General features: G+C 38.3%; 1 protein-coding gene across 3 annotated transcripts; it reads left to right on the forward strand.

The window, feature by feature from the left end:
- The first annotated feature begins 1914 nt into the window (after nt 1-1914).
- On the forward strand, nt 1915-16449 carry rb1cc1 (RB1-inducible coiled-coil 1). Of its 3 annotated transcripts, none has more exons than XM_053329767.1 (23): nt 1915-2000; nt 3258-3390; nt 3482-3608; nt 3998-4168; nt 4408-4610; nt 4853-5267; nt 5368-5538; nt 5625-5809; nt 5987-6173; nt 7356-7437; nt 7571-7635; nt 7745-7848; nt 8490-8616; nt 9072-10999; nt 11190-11376; nt 11976-12084; nt 12353-12653; nt 13846-13897; nt 14001-14048; nt 14501-14559; nt 14779-14906; nt 15224-15294; nt 15560-16449. In XM_053329767.1, exons 2-23 carry the CDS (start codon nt 3320-3322, stop codon nt 15635-15637), a joined length of 4869 nt encoding a protein of 1622 aa, XP_053185742.1. In that variant the 5' UTR covers nt 1915-2000; nt 3258-3319; the 3' UTR covers nt 15638-16449. The 3 variants fall into 3 exon arrangements, with proteins under 3 accessions (XP_053185742.1, XP_053185741.1, XP_053185743.1); XM_053329766.1 differs by having other exon boundaries at nt 1921-2238; XM_053329768.1 differs by lacking the exon at nt 14001-14048 and having other exon boundaries at nt 1927-2238.
- Nucleotides 16450-17258: the final 809 nt, after the last annotated feature.

Below are 17258 nucleotides of genomic sequence, written 5' to 3' on the forward strand. Positions count from 1 at the left end.
GTTGCAATTTGCATAACAGCTGGTTATATTTGGGAATGTCAGAATCATAATAGGAATTTAAAATTAAGGTCTGTGGGTTCGAAAAATGCTTGGCCACACAAGATATATTTGAACAATGGGCGTACATGTGAAAGTCACTGAAATCATTTTGAATCATTCCCATATGGAAATTCTCTCTTGATTTGCACCAACAAGACTTGATAGGAGGGTCAATGAACAGTCTATACCTACAAATGTGAGGATTTAAGTCTTGAAATTCTGGTCAAATAACTTATTTTTATTTAAAATGTTGCGTTGTGTCGAGATAACATAAGTGCAGACATACATTTTAAGGACTACAGTTAACCTCCTGTACAGAGGCCACTGGTGAGTGTAACTGATCTGTTAGGCACCATAAAATATTTTAGATATTTTAGTCACAACAATTTTGGTTTAAGTGATGTATGATGCTGCAAAGGGTGCAGAAGAGGGGAAAAAAGGAAACAACAATTTGTCTCCATTGCCATCTTTGGGTGAAATAAATTATGGTGATATAGTGACCTCTAGGGGAAGTTTGGCTTCATAAACCGTAACCTTCATTAAAGGATGAGCACAGCTAAATTACATTATATCAATCAATACACAGAACAGAAACAGAAACAGTACCCTTGTTGTTCTGTGTAATCCACAAACATGCCTATCAACAGTTTTTAGTATATCTACCATCAGCTGACAGTTTAATAACCCTATTTTTGTTGCTTTTATAATTTGTATTATACAAATTCATTCACATTTTAGTGAAGGTTAGTCATATTGTATTGCATTAAGCATAACCTCAGTCAGTCAAATTATGTAGAACAGGTTTATCAATATTAATAAATAATGTATATAGATAATATTTAAGGTCCATACCATATCCCAGAAGCATACACTAAGTAAAATGGGATGAATGGCAGCAACTCATGCCCATTGATGAAAGTCAAGACATTCTAAAAAAGAAAAGAAAAAAAAGGATAAAGGAAGGTGTTGATTATTTTGGTTTTATGTCCCTTCCCTTATAGTGTTTTGGATTGCCCGCTGCACAAGAAAATGAAAATCTTTTTTGGCATAGAGCACAGTGCATTTCTTCAGCTTTAACGCCTTAGCTTGTAATTAATGTCCACATTGGAATTTGTGCACATGAAAAGTTGTCTATGTAATAAACTCCAAAACTACCTCCTCTCTGCAGCAAAGGAGCCTCATCTACACACTGCAGCCTGACATTAACCACACCCCTTCTCATGTTGCAGCAAAACACTCAACGGCGTTTTTTTCCTGTTATTTTCCCAGAATACACCTTTAAAAATACAGTGACGAACGCACATACCGATGGGAAATTAGACACTATTATGAGATCCTAAGCTTCTGAACATAGTGAAAGAGGTGCACATTTTTATTTAATTGACTATACTGATCCCATAAGTAGTATAGAACCCCCCCCCCCCATAAATAAAATAAATAAATAAATACATAAATACAATGAAATTATTTAAATATATTGATTAAAGAGAATAACTTTACAGATTAAAAAAAAATGATTTAAATAGAGATTATCTTCTCATTTTTACTTATCAAAGGATATATTTCATGCTGGATGTTATTATGACGTGTCAAGAGAATAACTAAATAAACAAATAATACATAATTTAAATACATTCAAGCATAAACATACAACATAAAAAAATAAGGGCATAAAAGCAGCAACCAGCAAAGTACAAAAATGAGTATATAAATTCAGCATAAAGTGCAAGGCACTGAACTCTCAAAAATGTCAAATGCAGAATTTATGAGCGGCTTGCAAAACAACATGCTAAATTGTCCTTTAGTTGGATCGCTGCTGGTCGGATCGTTTTGAACCTCACACCAGCAGATGACAACAACAAAACAGAGCGAAGGCTGAGAGGCTGTTAGCGGAGTTAGCTAATTTACCTGAGATAAACAACTGGTGGTTCACTCCGTTTCTTACACCATCTCGAGTGAAGGTTGCCGAATTAGAAATACATTTTACAGCTGTGTGGTTAATATGTACAACTAAACATGGCTGTCAGTTATTCTAGTCCAGTTTAGTCCAGCTAACGGTGGCTAAGTGGCTTGCTAGGCTAGCTCTATGTATGCCAAGCTAAAACAGGTTAGCTAGCTAGCTTTGTTGCTAGCTTGTTAGCTAGCCAACTCGCCCAGGCGAGGTGGAGACCAAGAGCAGGGAGATGCGAGCAAAGTGAGGTAAGACCAACGAAATCAGTTATTTAATTAATCCAGCGTGGAACATTGTCCTTATACCAATACAAGTCTAAACAGGTACTCTTAGATAAGTTGGCTAATCTTATTATGTTTGCCAAATTAATCGACGTTAGAAATGGCTATCTAGCGCTAGCCTGACAGCTGTGTTAGCTAATAGCCAGTTAGCACCGTCAGCGGGTTATTATTGACTAGCAGTTGCTGGTAGCCTCTTCTTTGGCACTGAAACCATGACTAACCGGAGGCCTCGAGGTTAATAGGGACAGTTACATGTTTGCAGCCCTAAAAACAACACACTTGTACTCCGGTATCCTTGAATAGTATAAGGCCCCGAGATGTCCAAGCCTTTATTAATGTTAATTCACGTAGCTAACTAACATTCACACAGTCTGTGAAGCAACTTTGCTGGTATGGCGTTTACACTGTAACGTCAACAACAGTCAGCTGTTAGCGGGTTGTTAGCACTAACTCTATTGGGTTATACATTTTAAGTTGTTGTCAAATGAGCTTTCACTCCTTCAAAAAGAAAGTAACGTAAGAGCAAAGTGTCCTCTTTGTGAGGCCGCTTTGAAAGATTGACTTTATCCTACAGTACTCCACTAATAGAAGACAATTGTATTAGGTGGCCTCTTGTTTGTCAAAAACTTGACAGTAGCCAGAAACCAACGACTGGTGACTCAGCTACTTAGATCATTATTCGGCAGACAAGAAAATGCAAAGGCCGTTCAAAGTAAGGTGGAGGGTAAGATACGTTGGCTTCCTGTGAAAACCTATGATATAAATATTTTTATTAAAAAAAAAAATCCTTTCCCATAGTAGGTGCCTGTGTTGTAGCAAGACAACACCTTACACACAATAGGTGTCAGTCAATTAGCCATATTGCTTTGTGCTTTCAGTAAATGGCATCATGTCTCACCAGAACTCATTTAAGGAAGATATAATACTATGTAAAAGCTGACATTATCAGTTATTGTATGTTGACATTTGATTGTGTTTTTTTGCAGGGTGGCCTTGAATGACTAAATGAGCAAGATAGCTAAGTGCGAAGAACTCTGGGAGATTCAACATGAAGTTGTATGTGTTCCAGGTCAACAATGGCAGCACGTTGACATTTGACACTGATCTGGCTGTCCAAACGTAAGAAACTGGCATTGTAGTATTATTAGACAAAAATAGTGCTTAGTACATTTTTCTATTTTTATCTAAATATTTTTGTCCTTTGTTTCAGTGTACTGGAGCTTAAACATGCCATCCAAGCCAAATATAAGATTGCAATTCAACATCAAGTCCTTGTTGTCAATGGAGGGGAATGTATGGCTGCGGAGAGGCGAGTCTGCAGCTACAGTGCTGGCACTGTAAGTATATACAATTTGTTAGGGTGTTTCTAAACCTGTAGTTTGTTTGTTCTCGTCCAAAACAGTGGATTAGTTGGCAAACATGCTACTTTTTCCCCTTGGTTCAGTTGCATTTCGCACTGATAAAACTTAAAGGAAAACAAAATGCAGTTGTAGTTGGATCAGATCAAGGTTGGATCATGTTTCCACCACAAATTGTTTTAGTCCACACCCAAGTATGATTGCTGTGTTCAGCTCTACTCAAACTAGTCATACCAAGGGGGAAACAAACCAGACTCAAGTTTAACCAGACTAAACAACACAGGTTTGAAACCACCTTTTTTGTCTTGAAGGTAAACAGGTTTTATATGTAACGTCCCAATCATTGATGTCTTTTTGTTGACCTTTAGGAAACCAACCCCATATTCCTGTTCAACAAAGAGATGATCTTGTGTGACCGGGATCCAACGATCCCCAAAACCACCTTCTCGATTGAGAGTGAGATCCAGGTTAAAGTGGAGGAGTCACTACTGATGCCAGCTGTCTTTCACACCGTTGCCTCGCGAACACAACTTGCTCTGGTAATTTTTATAGAAAGCCTCCTTTAACTGGGACAGTCAGACTTAAGCAATGTGTTTGGACAGTTTTCCTGTTATTGTGCATTAACCTTTTGAAATTAACACCTTTTTTCAAAATAATGTACATCAATATTAAGTCTAATAGGTGTAATATAAAATCATTCTAAATAACCCATTAACTATGGAATGCCTCAGACTTGTCCTGACTGTTTTTTTTGTTTTGTTTTTTTGTGCGTCTCCAGGAAATGTTTGAAGTTGCCAAGAAACTTTGCTCTTTCTGTGAACGTTTGGTTCATGATGAACACCTCCAACACCAAGGCTGGGCTGCTATCATGGCTAATCTGGATGACTGCACTTTGTCCTATCAGAAGTTGCTCATGAAATTTGACACTGCATACTTAAATTATCAACATGACTTGGAAGAAATTAAGGTGAAACTTACAAAGTAAGTGTCACCACTTAGACAATATTTTGCTAACAATTTTGAACTTAAGTTACAAAGTGCTGTATGTTTATTCATGTCTGCATATAGCATTTGCTGATGTAACATTAATTTAAAGTAACATAATAATCTTAGCTCAGTTACTCTGAAGTAATAGTAAAGAAATGTAAGTAATGATATATTTCTGAAAAAAAAGAAATTGCATCGAACTTGGTGTCTTGATGCATCTTTTCTTGTTACTGCAGGTTGGGGACAGCAGTTTCTGTAATGGCCAGGATACCCTTGCTGGAATGTTTGACCAGACATAGTTACAGAGAGAGCATGGAGAAGTCCAGCTCAACCCCAGAAAAGGATTCAGATGGGACAGAAGAAGAAAAATCCACTGACTCTGTGCGCTGTGCTACTGATGCAAAAAGACCTTCCAAGTTAGCAACATCCTTCTCTGCTTCGGGGACAGCCACTTGTGAGCCGACTGGTGACCAGGAAACAAATGAAATGACTGACAGTGGTGGGCTGAGGGCTGCCCTACTAGATGATGACACTCCAGAGCTAGCCAACCCGTCCTTTTTCAATGTCACACTATTAGACTGGATCAATGTGCAAGATAGACCCAACGATGTGGAATCAGTAGTGAGGAAATGCTTTGATTCCATCACCAGGGTGAGTCGAATAGACCTTTTTTTGAAATATAATTTTGAATGTGTAGTCTGATTGTGGTGGAGAAAATCATGGAAGTCTGAACAGAAGTGTTTTCTTTCAGCTTGACCCACGGATCATTCAACCCTTCCTGGCAGATTGTCGTGACACAATTGCCAAGCTAGATAATCAAAACATGAAAGCCATCAAAGGGCTTGAGGACAGGTTGTATGCTCTAGACCAAATGATTGCGAGCTGTAAGAAGTTGGTGAATGAACAAAAAGAACTTGCTCAAGTACGTAAAGTAAAAAATAAATGCTTTTAAATTACTTTCTATATCTTCTCATTTTCAAGGTTGGTACTTACATGTATCTCTTACAGGGATTTTTGGCCAATCAGAAGCGGGCTGAAAACCTGAAAGATACATCTGTTCTGCCTGATCTGTGTCTGAGTCACACCAACCAGCTGATGATCATGCTGAACAACCACAGGAAGCTGCTAGACATTAAAAAGAAGTGCACCACTGCCAAACAAGAACTTGCAAACAACCTTCAAGTCCGACTCAAGTAAAACTGAAAACCACATCTTTGTGTATATTTAATGCCTGTTATTCTTGAACCATAACTCACTGCTTTCTGTCATGATTTCCATCTGTTTTATGGAACGTTGGCTTACTGGTTTTCAAAATACTAAAGTCAAAAGAAACATGTTAGTAACTTAAACTGTAATGGCTTTTGCTTTAGATGGTGCTGCTATGTGATGCTTCATGCAGACCAGGATGGAGAGAAGCTTCAGGCTCTGCTCAGACTTCTGATGGAGCTAATTGAAAGAGTGAGGGTGGTGGATGCCCTCAGTACAGTGCCCCAGATGTACTGCTTGGCGGTGGTGGAAGTCGTCAGGAGAAAAATGTTTATGCGCCACTACAGAGAGGTTAGTGTTAAATGTTATTATTGGACACAAATTATGCATTCAGGCATCGTGATACAAACAGGCAGGTTCTCTTGCTTCACTGAGTCTGTGGCTTTTGGGCGTGTTTTTTGCGCTGAACACATAATTTACATATTTAGCTGTAATTAAGCTGTTGTTCTCTGGCTTCGCCACTATGATAGAGAGAGAATTATGTTCACTGGTGCTTGACAATCAGGTTCATCACTAAATATTTGTTTTGTTTAGATTTTTTGAGTGAATACTTGCTTGCTCTTTTCACCTTGCGATTTATGTAAAACTCCTGAAACAGTTGAAAATGATAATATTGTAAGAGGCACGCGAGCTGGTAGTTTAACTGGCATTGTTTCCTGTATCCGGACTAGAATTGCAACTTGTCTAGATGGCGTTTGATGTGGCACATCCTATTTTGTAGGCTCATGAAGTACTAGGAGTGTACCACAGTGTAATTTGGGATATATAGTTTCGATATATGCTGCTGCTCATATCACATTGGTATAGCCAAATACATTTTTAGTAATTAATAATTATATATTTACACACACACACACACACGTATATGTTAACAAAGTGGACAAAATATTAGGAACACCTTTCAATATAAAGCACCCCAGCGCACCACCCACTACGACCCCAATAATAAATGTGAAGTAGAATTATGGCCTCTCTGACAATGTCAACAAAAACTGAAAATGTGTAACCTTCATAAAACTAGAATTTATGTCCGAGCTATTATATTGGATTACATTAGATTGTACAGGTGTACTTAATGAAGTGGCTGTTGAGTGTATTATGCTTCAGCTGATAATGACTCTTTTCCCTTTGTATCACTGTGCGTAAATGCACTGTGAGTATGGGAAATAGTTGGAAACTAACAATGCACTAATTTTGCTCATATTTGTCATCTCTTTAATGAAGCTGATTTTGTTCTGTGATCATAGTTGATGCAACAGGAAGCTACTCCTGCTTTATTTATTTCTGTTTTTCTTAAACTCCATCTTAACATATTTCCTCCCTAGAGCCTGACTTATTTCTCATGAATAATGGGAACAACAAGCCATTGATTATACAGTTTTGGACATGGATATAACTAAATTTCCATTTTTTGACATGAGAAAGACATTCATTATTTTGTTGTTGTAAAATCTTCACTTTTAATCTTTTCAGTGGGCTTATGCACTTGTGAAAGATGGCAAACAACTCTACGAGGCGGAGAAGTTCAAAAGGGAAACCTTTGGGAAACTCTTCAGTAGGTGTCTTTTGAAAACCATTAGCTCATGACATTTGAGTTATTACTGTAGAGCGCAGTGCTCGCTTCGAAATCACACATCAATTCCAATTAAGATCAGCGCTTTGACATCTGTTAACTTTTTCTTTTTCAGGGAAGTCATTCCTCAGAAATCGTTTGTTTAGAGGACTTGATTCGTGGCCTCCAACATCATTTTGTGTAAGTTTGAATTTTCGAGAATTTTGAGTTGGTGAAATGATGTCTGGTAACATTTTCACAGTATTTTACAGGGTCTATTCTCTTTTGCTCTCTTCATTATTGTTCATAGACACGGAAGCCCCGAAGGTTTGACGATGAACTTCCAGACATCTCGCTTGATGACCTGCAGTACTTGAAATCTTGTTGTCCTGTAGAGGTGCAGCCTTTCCTTATGTAAGTCAACAGTTGTGGCTACTGAAATAGTTTTAGGTATAAGTGTGGCCGCTATTTAACATTACCAGAAATGTCCTAGGATATGGCCAAAAAAACAGATACAAAGTTACATTTCCTGATTCATAGAGGTAAATGAGACTTCAGGCTAATTTGTGGTTGATCACTCAACACTTTTGGTAAGGGTTGCTCAACAGAAATGAAAGAGTTGCACTATGTTTTCAATTTACTCTTTGGCAAAAGATTTCAGTCATCTCCATGGTAACCAGATACTATCTTCCAGCCAGCTTTTTTAGGTCCATTATATCATCCCAACTGGGACTAATTTAACAAGGATCTAAAGTTAAACACCAAAATATCAAAAAGGAAGTTCAGTGAAAACTACAATCCGCATAGCGATGTCAATAACATTACCCAATTATATTGTTCTACAAAATATGACGGCGTACATATCCTTACAGGGTACTGTATGTGAGATATACAGACTGTTGTTTGTTTGTTTTTTATATGTTATAAACTTATTGTCCGGCTGTTATCTCTTAATATCAGTGAGTTGCATACCTCTGCCCCAGACTGCTTGCACTAAAAGAAAACCACAACATAACTGAGCATTCTATCTTTGTTTTTATTTTGGTATTTTTTAGGGTTCCTACAGTGTGTGACTTCGAGCCCTTGAATCACCATGTAGCGAAGCTTCAGCAGCTTGTCAAGGCTGCACAGAGTGTGGATGAGATGTCTCAAACTATAACCGACCTGCTAAGTGAACAAAGGGTAATGATGCCTTCACACAATGCGTTAAAAACCAAATGCAAATAAAAGTTATCTCAGTCAGCTTTCTCTTCCTCTCTGTCTACAGAACTTATGCTGCACCAAAATTCAGTGATGCCTTTGCTGTTCTGTTTTTTTTGCAGTTTGCTAGTTTATGTTTACAAGTGAAATGTGGAAAATAGAGAAATGTTATCTTTACATTTTTCTGACAATTTTGGGGAAAAAAGTTAGTGGGAAGTATGGCTCATAACTTTTAAACTTACTGTAGTTGCAATGATGGCTTCAAAGTATACATTTCAAGCTATTTTTCAATATTAAATGTATTTGATAATAGGCTTGTTCAAATTACATTCTTAGTATGATTTGCTAATAAATGTTATGATTAAACACAAATCACCTTTTTGAATTACCTATATGCATATTCTCTCAACTAGTCTTCATGTGTTCTGTCTTTCAAGGTATCCTACAGTCAGAGCACCCAGAGATCAACTCCACTGACCCCACAATCCACAGAAAGCCCACCTGGGACCAGCACATCGATGTCCTCCAAAACCCCCTCCTCTCTTAACCTTCAAGGGCCCAGCTGCCAGCCCCTACATGTTCCCGTCCCAGCTCCTTTAGAGGACTTATCTCCAGACAGCATTGATGCACAGACTTTTGACTTTGAAACCATTGGCCATCCAAACATGGATCCAGTCCTGCAGCAGGGCTCCCTTGACCTGGATTCTCTAGCAGAGAGTCCAGAATCTGACTTCATGTCTGCCGTCAATGAGTTTGTGATTGAAGAGAACCTGATCTCTCCAAACCCCATCAGTGACCCTATTAGTCCTGAAATGATGGTGGAGTCACTGTATTCTTCTGTCATCAATGCTATTGACAACAAGCGCATGCATGATACCACAGTGTTGGAGAGGGAGAACTCTCGGATCACTGTTCTCAAACAAGTTATTGAAAAATACCGATTTGCTGCAGAAGAATCCCATTCTAACTTAAGAAGTGTAAAGGATGATCTGCATCACTTACGAGGTCTAGTATTAAAAGAACAACATGACTTTGGCTTTGTCCTGAGGAATTTGACCACAGAAGTTCACAACATTGTGGACAACATCTGCCAGACCCATGAACTGGAGTTAAAGGAGCAGCATCAAAGTGAACTTCTCTCCCTCCGGCAAGAGCTTGAGAAGCAGGTCCACACACTAACAGAGGAAAACCAAGTAAACCAGGATATTGTCAGGAACGTGCAGCGTGCCATGCTGGAGCTGGAGGGACTTATGGAGCGCAAAGAGAAAGAACTTACTCAGCTCGAGAGCGAGAAAGAGCGATGGCTTGAGACGGAGAGCAGCCAGACAGAGAGGATGAAAAACCTGGAGCAGAAGATTAGTGATCAAGCCGAAGAGCTCAAGACTCTCTCAACTTCAAGAGACTCTTTGACCAGCCAGCTTGAGAATCTGCATTTTGAGATTGAACGTGGCCAGCAGAAGATCCGGCAGGAGTTGGAGGTTGTTGAGCAGTCACATTTGAAGGACCTGGAAGATAGACTGAAGCAGGAACACAAGACAGAACTGGAGACTCTTACCAAGAATAACCAGGAGGCTCTGGAACATCTGGATGCTGAAAGTAGGGCCAAGTTAAGCGAGGCAGCTGACGACCATACCACCACTCTTAAAGAAAAGGACAAACAAATCAAGGACATAGAGGCTCGTCTTACTGAGCTTGCAGAACTTCGCTGCAAGCTTGAGGTGGAGTTAGCCCTCAAAGAGTCAGAGACAGAAGAGGTGAGGCTCTTATTTGAGGAGGCCAAGATGCAGCAGACTGAGACTATAAAGTCCCAGGTAGAGGCTGAGACTAAAGTCCTTCGCCAAGAGCTGACAGATATCAAAAAACAGCTTCAGGTGAAAAATGAGGAGTATGAAGTGGACCTAGCAGAGCTGAGGACTCTCATGAGGATCGAGAAGGACAATTGCATCTCAGAGCTGGTGGACAGACACGAGGAGGAGACTATCTCGTTGCGCAGCGAGCTCTCCTCCGTGCAGCAGCAAGCCCAGGACTCTGTCAGGAGCCATGATGAGGAGTTACAGAAACTCCAGCAGGAATTAGAAAAGCAAGTGTCTGCTCAAAGTGAAGAAAAGGAAAAGCATTTGAAGAGTTTCCAAGAATTGGAGCAAGAGTTGAGGACTGTTATCAGTAATTTGCAGGCAGAAAATGACCTGCTCTCCAAAAAACTAGAGCAGGACAGACAAGCACTTGAGAAAGAAGAGGCCTTTAAGGTTGCATCACCAGATGCCTTTAAAGAGTTAGAGCAGGAAAAAGAGGAGATGGAAAAAAGACTGTCAGACAAAATTAGAGAACTTGAGAGTAAGCTTGAAGACAGACAATCCTCAAAAAGGTAAATATTTGCTCACAATAGCAGAAATCTGGTTATTGTGTTGTACTTGAAAGATTGTATTTGATTGTTGGCCTTTATAATAGTCTTTTGTACTGAACTAATCGACTGTTATTCATCTGTTTTGGTATGTTTGTATGTCCAGGTTACATGATTCCTTTGTCAGACTTTAATTGTACTTTGTATTTTTCAGTGATGCGGGGTTGTCACTACACGCTGACAGCCGTGCAGATGCCGGAGCACCTCTGTCTCTAGACTCAGCACTACAAGAGCGCCTGCAGCAGGAGAGGGCCTCCCTGCAGATCCAGATGGATCTCCTGGAGCAGAGGAAGAATGAGGAGATACAGAATATCAAGACATCACTAATCGCAGAGCAGCAGGTTTGTATTTAGGCTGGAAAAACACTGTCACACAAGTTTGATTGGTAATTAAACTTTTATCTCATTTCCTTGTAAGACCTAGTAATGGCAAAGTAACATGTTATTTTTACAGCGTGCCTGGAACTTTATCAGCCCCTCATATCTAACTGCACTGCACTGTCACATACTGCTATTGACTTTGTTCACAATTTGATGTGTGGCTGCATTGGGTGCATTGCGATCCACTTTACTCAGGCAACATTTTGACATTTGTGAGCTCAGTACAGTGATTTCTTTACACCAAGTGGTAGCAAACAGACAGCAGATTTTTTTTCTTTATGGACTTCTCACTTACTGCTGTCCAGGCAAAACTTTGAATTATTTTTGAACTTTTAATGCACCCTTTGCTGTTACTATTCATGAAATACCATTTGAGCTCGCATTATTCTGTTTCATTTTTTGTCACCAGGTAAAATGAATGAATAAAACATCGGTTATAGTCCAAATACAAAAAATAGAACATTTATTAAAACCTTCCAAATTATTTGCACTGTGATTTAGATCAAATAGCTATTAAGCTATTTCCACTCCTAAAAGGTCATTTTTCTTGTGTTCTACAGACTAACTTCAACACTGTTCTAACCCGAGAGAAGCTGAAGAAGGAGCAGATCATCAACGAGCTTACAGAGAAGTTGCGGAAAGTTACCCAACAGCAGGAGAAGGACAAAGGTGAGTGAGAGCGCTCTGAGTGGAGGGTTATGATATCATCAGGTCTAATAGAAGAGGTTGTTGGCACAAATTGCATTTTTAAACTTTTGTTCATGTTAAGATAGCAGTAACCTTAACATGAGCATAGAAATTAAATCATTTACTTGGTCACAGTCATCTTTCTCTCTACTGCTTGCTGCAGTATTTTATGAATAACCATTCTTTGATTTTATATTGTTATAGTTTGCCATGTTGTGCAGTGTTACTTATCTGTATTAACTTGGTGCAGCTTTGATAGAGACCCTCTCTGAGGACCGGGCTAGTGTCATGCAGGAGAAGAAACATTTGGAAGAAGAGCTCAACCGCCTGCGCAGCACTGCTCTGGTTTCCTCTGCCTTCTTCACTCCCAACCCCTCGGCTCAGGAGGTCACAGAAGCTGGAGCAGCAGCAGCAACAGCCAGAGGTCTTGCTGTCGCTGGACCCTCTTCCTCTGAGCCCCTGGCTGAAACTGACAGATTAGCCTCTGTGGCAGCCATTAGAGATGATGAACATGTCGACTCGGCAGTGGAAGCTAGTATGGTGACAGTCCAGTAAGCATCTGCTCTCCAATAAACATGTGTTCATAACAGTTTGAGATGCATTGTAGTAATTATCTCATCTGATATAGTTTGAAGTTCCAACTATAGCTATTTGTCTAGATAAGTTTGAAATTATTTCCTACCTGTTTATCCATAATGATGTTTACATAGCAACCAGAAAACCTTGTTGCTTGGCACCATAGTTACTGGGAGTAGTCAGGATAAGGCAGGAAACTGGTGAAATCCTCTACATGCACTTAACTGTCTTAACTTGATTCCTTCAAAACCTGTGCTAACGTGAATTTGGCCAGTCAGTGTGTTTCTCCCAACTCCACACCTTCCTTTTTAACCAAGGTTGGTTAATTATAAGTGTCCTAAATGTTGCATAAAAAACCTGTTGAGTAATATGACATGGTGCAGTCTGAAAACGTTCTTATAGGTCAGAGTGGTTTGACAGCACACCTGGAGGACAATACACTGTATGCTTTGTGCAGTTAAAGGTGAAAACCACTGAATTACACTTCGTTGTGATAAAAAGGGTATAATGCATCATCTGTCAATCTGTCTGCCAAAAGGGAATAATTTCAAAAGATTGCAACAGACATTTTAATCCATCAGAAGTTAATCATGTATTTTCTTCTGGATTACAGGTATTTTATTATGTTGTAACTGGGATATAATTTTTATATTATTCAGATAGAATCTTTTTTTCTTGTCTTTTTTCATTTCCAAAAATAAGTTGGGCTTTTGGTTTGCCAAAAGACATTGTAGCAAACTATTTTATATGACAAGAAAAGAAATAAATATAAAACTGGGTTTTGTATGGTCATATACATATGGTCACACAGCAAATTTAAAACAAACCTTAAGATGGTTGCATTTATACATGGTGTATAGAACATTTTGTCATGATGATATGAAATTGGTCACCAGTCAGTAACAGAAACTTCTGCGTTATTGAGGGATTTCAAAAGACTGTGACATTGTGTAAAATAGCCAAAAGCAGATGGACAGAGAGGACATTTGGCATTTGGAGGCAGGCTAGGATCAGACAGTGTAAGTCTTCCATTCATTACTATTGACATTAAGAATTGTAAAGTATTTTCAGGATTCAGAATTACAGATTTATCTGCCTATTTTTTCACCCTTTATATAATACATATAGTTCTGGTGGACATTTCTGAATTCTGCTCTTTTTTTGCAGTGATAACGTCTTGATGTCAGAAGAGAAACAGCGGATACTATTACTTGAGAGGGTAAATACAAATAATATATCTGTCACACTGTATCCGATAGCAATCACAGAAACTATGATTTTTTTTGTTTGTGTCTATTTAATCAATCTAATGTATGTTTCAGACTTTACACATGAAGGAAGAAGAAAACAAGCGCCTCAGTCAAAGACTGGTCAGTTAATGATCATCACTATAGGCTATGTAGCATATGTGCCAGTAGGTGGCACTAGCATCAAAGACTAGAATCCTGACACAGGAGGCCAAAGAGTTCAGTGAAGAAAATAATTTTTTAGGGAGATTGCTATTTGAATATGCAAACTAAATTTTTGTGAAATTTCATGCTTGAAACATAAACATATGTACTGTTTAAGTGTAAAAATATATTTTTGTTGTTGAAAAGTTCTTAATCATCCTTTACATTGCATCATCTGCAAGCAAACAACTGAAATTAGATTGTAGTATAATGCTGTCAGTAGAGTAAAAGTACTCATTCTAATTACAAGCTTGTTTCTAGCAAATTTTTAATCAGACATATGTTAAGTCCTTTAGGAAGTCATCCTTTGCCAGTATTGTTAACCCCTCTCTGTAACATGTGTAACATTGCCCTAATCCTTTTCTTTGTAGATGTCTCAAAGCATGTCGTCCGTGTCGTCACGGCATTCAGACAAAATCGCCATCAGAGAGTAAGTGAATAAATAATAACGCTGGGCCTTCACATGTCCCTGCTGATTTGATTTTTAGCAGTTTTTGTTTTTAGCTAAAACCCTGACCGTCATGAAATGCAGTATAATTATTCATATTATTAAATAATTACCATTAATGTGTTGCCTTTTTGTTAGCAGTTTACAAAATCCAGTGTCATCATCCCTTTGTTTCTGTGTCGTCTCTTTTTTATATTTCAGTTTCCAGGTAGGCGATTTGGTTCTAATCATCCTGGATGAAAGGCATGACAACTACGTGCTGTTCACAGTCGGTCCCACCCTCTACTTCCTCCACTCAGAGTCTCTCACTGCACTGGACCTCAAACCAGGTCAGCTTCACTTGTACTTTTTGTTACCATGATTATAGCTGTAGTGTTGGCGTTCATTTAGTGGTGCACTAATAGAATAAAGAGGTATCAGTGATTGTTGCTAAAATACCTTTTGTGTCTCAGGAATTAATCAATTTATAACAAGGACTGAATGTATGTGTTCAAAAATACATTGTGTCACAGGCTTTAATATTTGAGTTTGCCTATAATTTAATTAGCATACAATTAACTTTATATATGATACACAGACATTTATTAATGGTTAACTATTTGATTATTGAGTATGTTTAATGAGTTTGTTCCTTTTTGTTTTTTAGCATCAGGGACCTCAAGGCGGCCATGGGTGCTTGGAAAGGTGATGGAGAAAGAGTATTGCCAGGCAAAAAAAGTAAGTAGTTAATCAAAAGTTCTGTCATTTTTTTCTATTCATGTTTTCATTGATATTTAAGAATCAATATTGTAACAGAGAATAAGTGTGATCCTGGAGTCTCTTTTCTATTTTTTGTGCCAATTTCCACTTTGGGGTTGGATTTCATTTTGATGGCTAGACTTGATCCTTGTCAGTAATGCTGTTACATTCATGTATTTATTCAGTTTTAATCTTCTTTGCTGTCTCACAAAGCTGTCTCCTCTTGTCTCTTTTCCTTCACCAGGCCCAGAACAGGTTCAAGGTTCCTTTAGGAACCAAGTTCTACAGAGTGAAAGCTGTTCCATGGAACAGAAAAGTATAATAGCCAAGTAATGAGCTAAAATGTATATTTATATTGCTTAATTTTTGAACAGAAACTTCACAGCATAATTCATAACTTGAAAATTGAAAGAACTTAAAAATGGAAAGATCGCCATCATGCAATTTTGAGTTTTAGTTTAAAAACCCACCTGCTACCACATTTTTGTTTTCTTTTAAACCCAGATTGTTATTGTGGACCAAATGCTATTAACCTTATTAGGGCATTGCCCTATACACTGTGGCATTCTGCCATTTGACCTGTGTGTAAAATTGATCAAAATTTGGATGTTAAATATTAGTTCTCATTATCAGCATTTGTCCTTTTGTGGAAAATACTGTCATTATCAACATAATTAAATAAAAATATACATTTATTATAAATGTTTATGGAGGAATGTTCATGGCATGCATATTGATATATTTTCTTTGATTTACTTATCCAGATAAATGTTGTAGTTGGAAATGTAGTTAATGCCGTTTGTTACTCACAAAACAGTATGGCCCTCTGTCAATACTGAAATGTACATTATGGCTGACTGATGGAAACAGTCGTCTTTGCAATCCTTGAAATGCACTTTCAAAAACAATGCTTTTGTTGATTTGAAAAGGGAAGTAATTGAGCTGTCAGAACTAAGTAATATATCAGCACAAACTTCTCACTATCATAGAATATTGATATGTAGAAAGAATACTTGTGACTGTGTTTCGTTATTGGAAGACATTGTACATTACCCATCAAATCACACATGTAACAATAAATGACTGTATTGTAAAAGATAGAGTTTTGAAACAATAAAGGATTGATCCCAAACATATTCTACTGTTTTTGTGATAATGGACAATTACTGGAAACTGTTGAGTAATTATAGTTGACGATAAGAAATATAAATTACATTGAATCCTCCCTTATCATGTTTTTATCATGAATAAAAACAGATGTATGTATTTTTAAAATAATAATAAAACAGGGTTTATAGAGTAAATAGCCTGTAATGACGCTTTTAATATTTTTGCGGGGATTTGAGAGTCAACATGGAATAGCACACCATAGTGTATTCATTTGATTTAGCATTTCTGCTTTTGTGGAAACATTAATGTTGGCACACTTCTGCAGGAAACAGACTTCAAAAAGGCTTCAAATCGGGGCCCAAGAACGATGCGGCCCTCATGGAGAAGGAAGCCCACCAACATCACTTTCCCAGTTCACAGCGGGGAGCATAGCAGCTCTCCGCCGAGCACTCTCTACCATGTGGGTCTAGGGGTGTTTTAACAATGTTTAGCTCTATTTTCTCCATTTAGCATAAGCCTGTTGTCACATTTGGATGGCTCCTTCATAAATTGATGGTGTGATTCCTACAATTTCGGGACAGGCCTGAATGACAAAATATGCAACACAACATTCGATACCGAGGTGGCTGGCAAGCACCAACCATGTGCACTGGACAGGCTCTTAGTGTAAATGTTTACAACCCCCCACTGAGCTCAGTGCTGCTGGGAGTCACTCTCATCAGGCTGAATGGGATTTAACGTTGCCATGTGTAGTCTCTTGCTAGTTCCATCATTAAAACTGCCTCTGACTTGCTGTCAAACTTCTTTCTGTAACACTTAACTACTTATCTTCA

The sequence above is a fragment of the Scomber japonicus genome, chromosome 12, assembly GCF_027409825.1.
Source record: "Scomber japonicus isolate fScoJap1 chromosome 12, fScoJap1.pri, whole genome shotgun sequence".
Classification (NCBI taxonomy): Eukaryota; Metazoa; Chordata; class Actinopteri; order Scombriformes; family Scombridae; genus Scomber; species Scomber japonicus.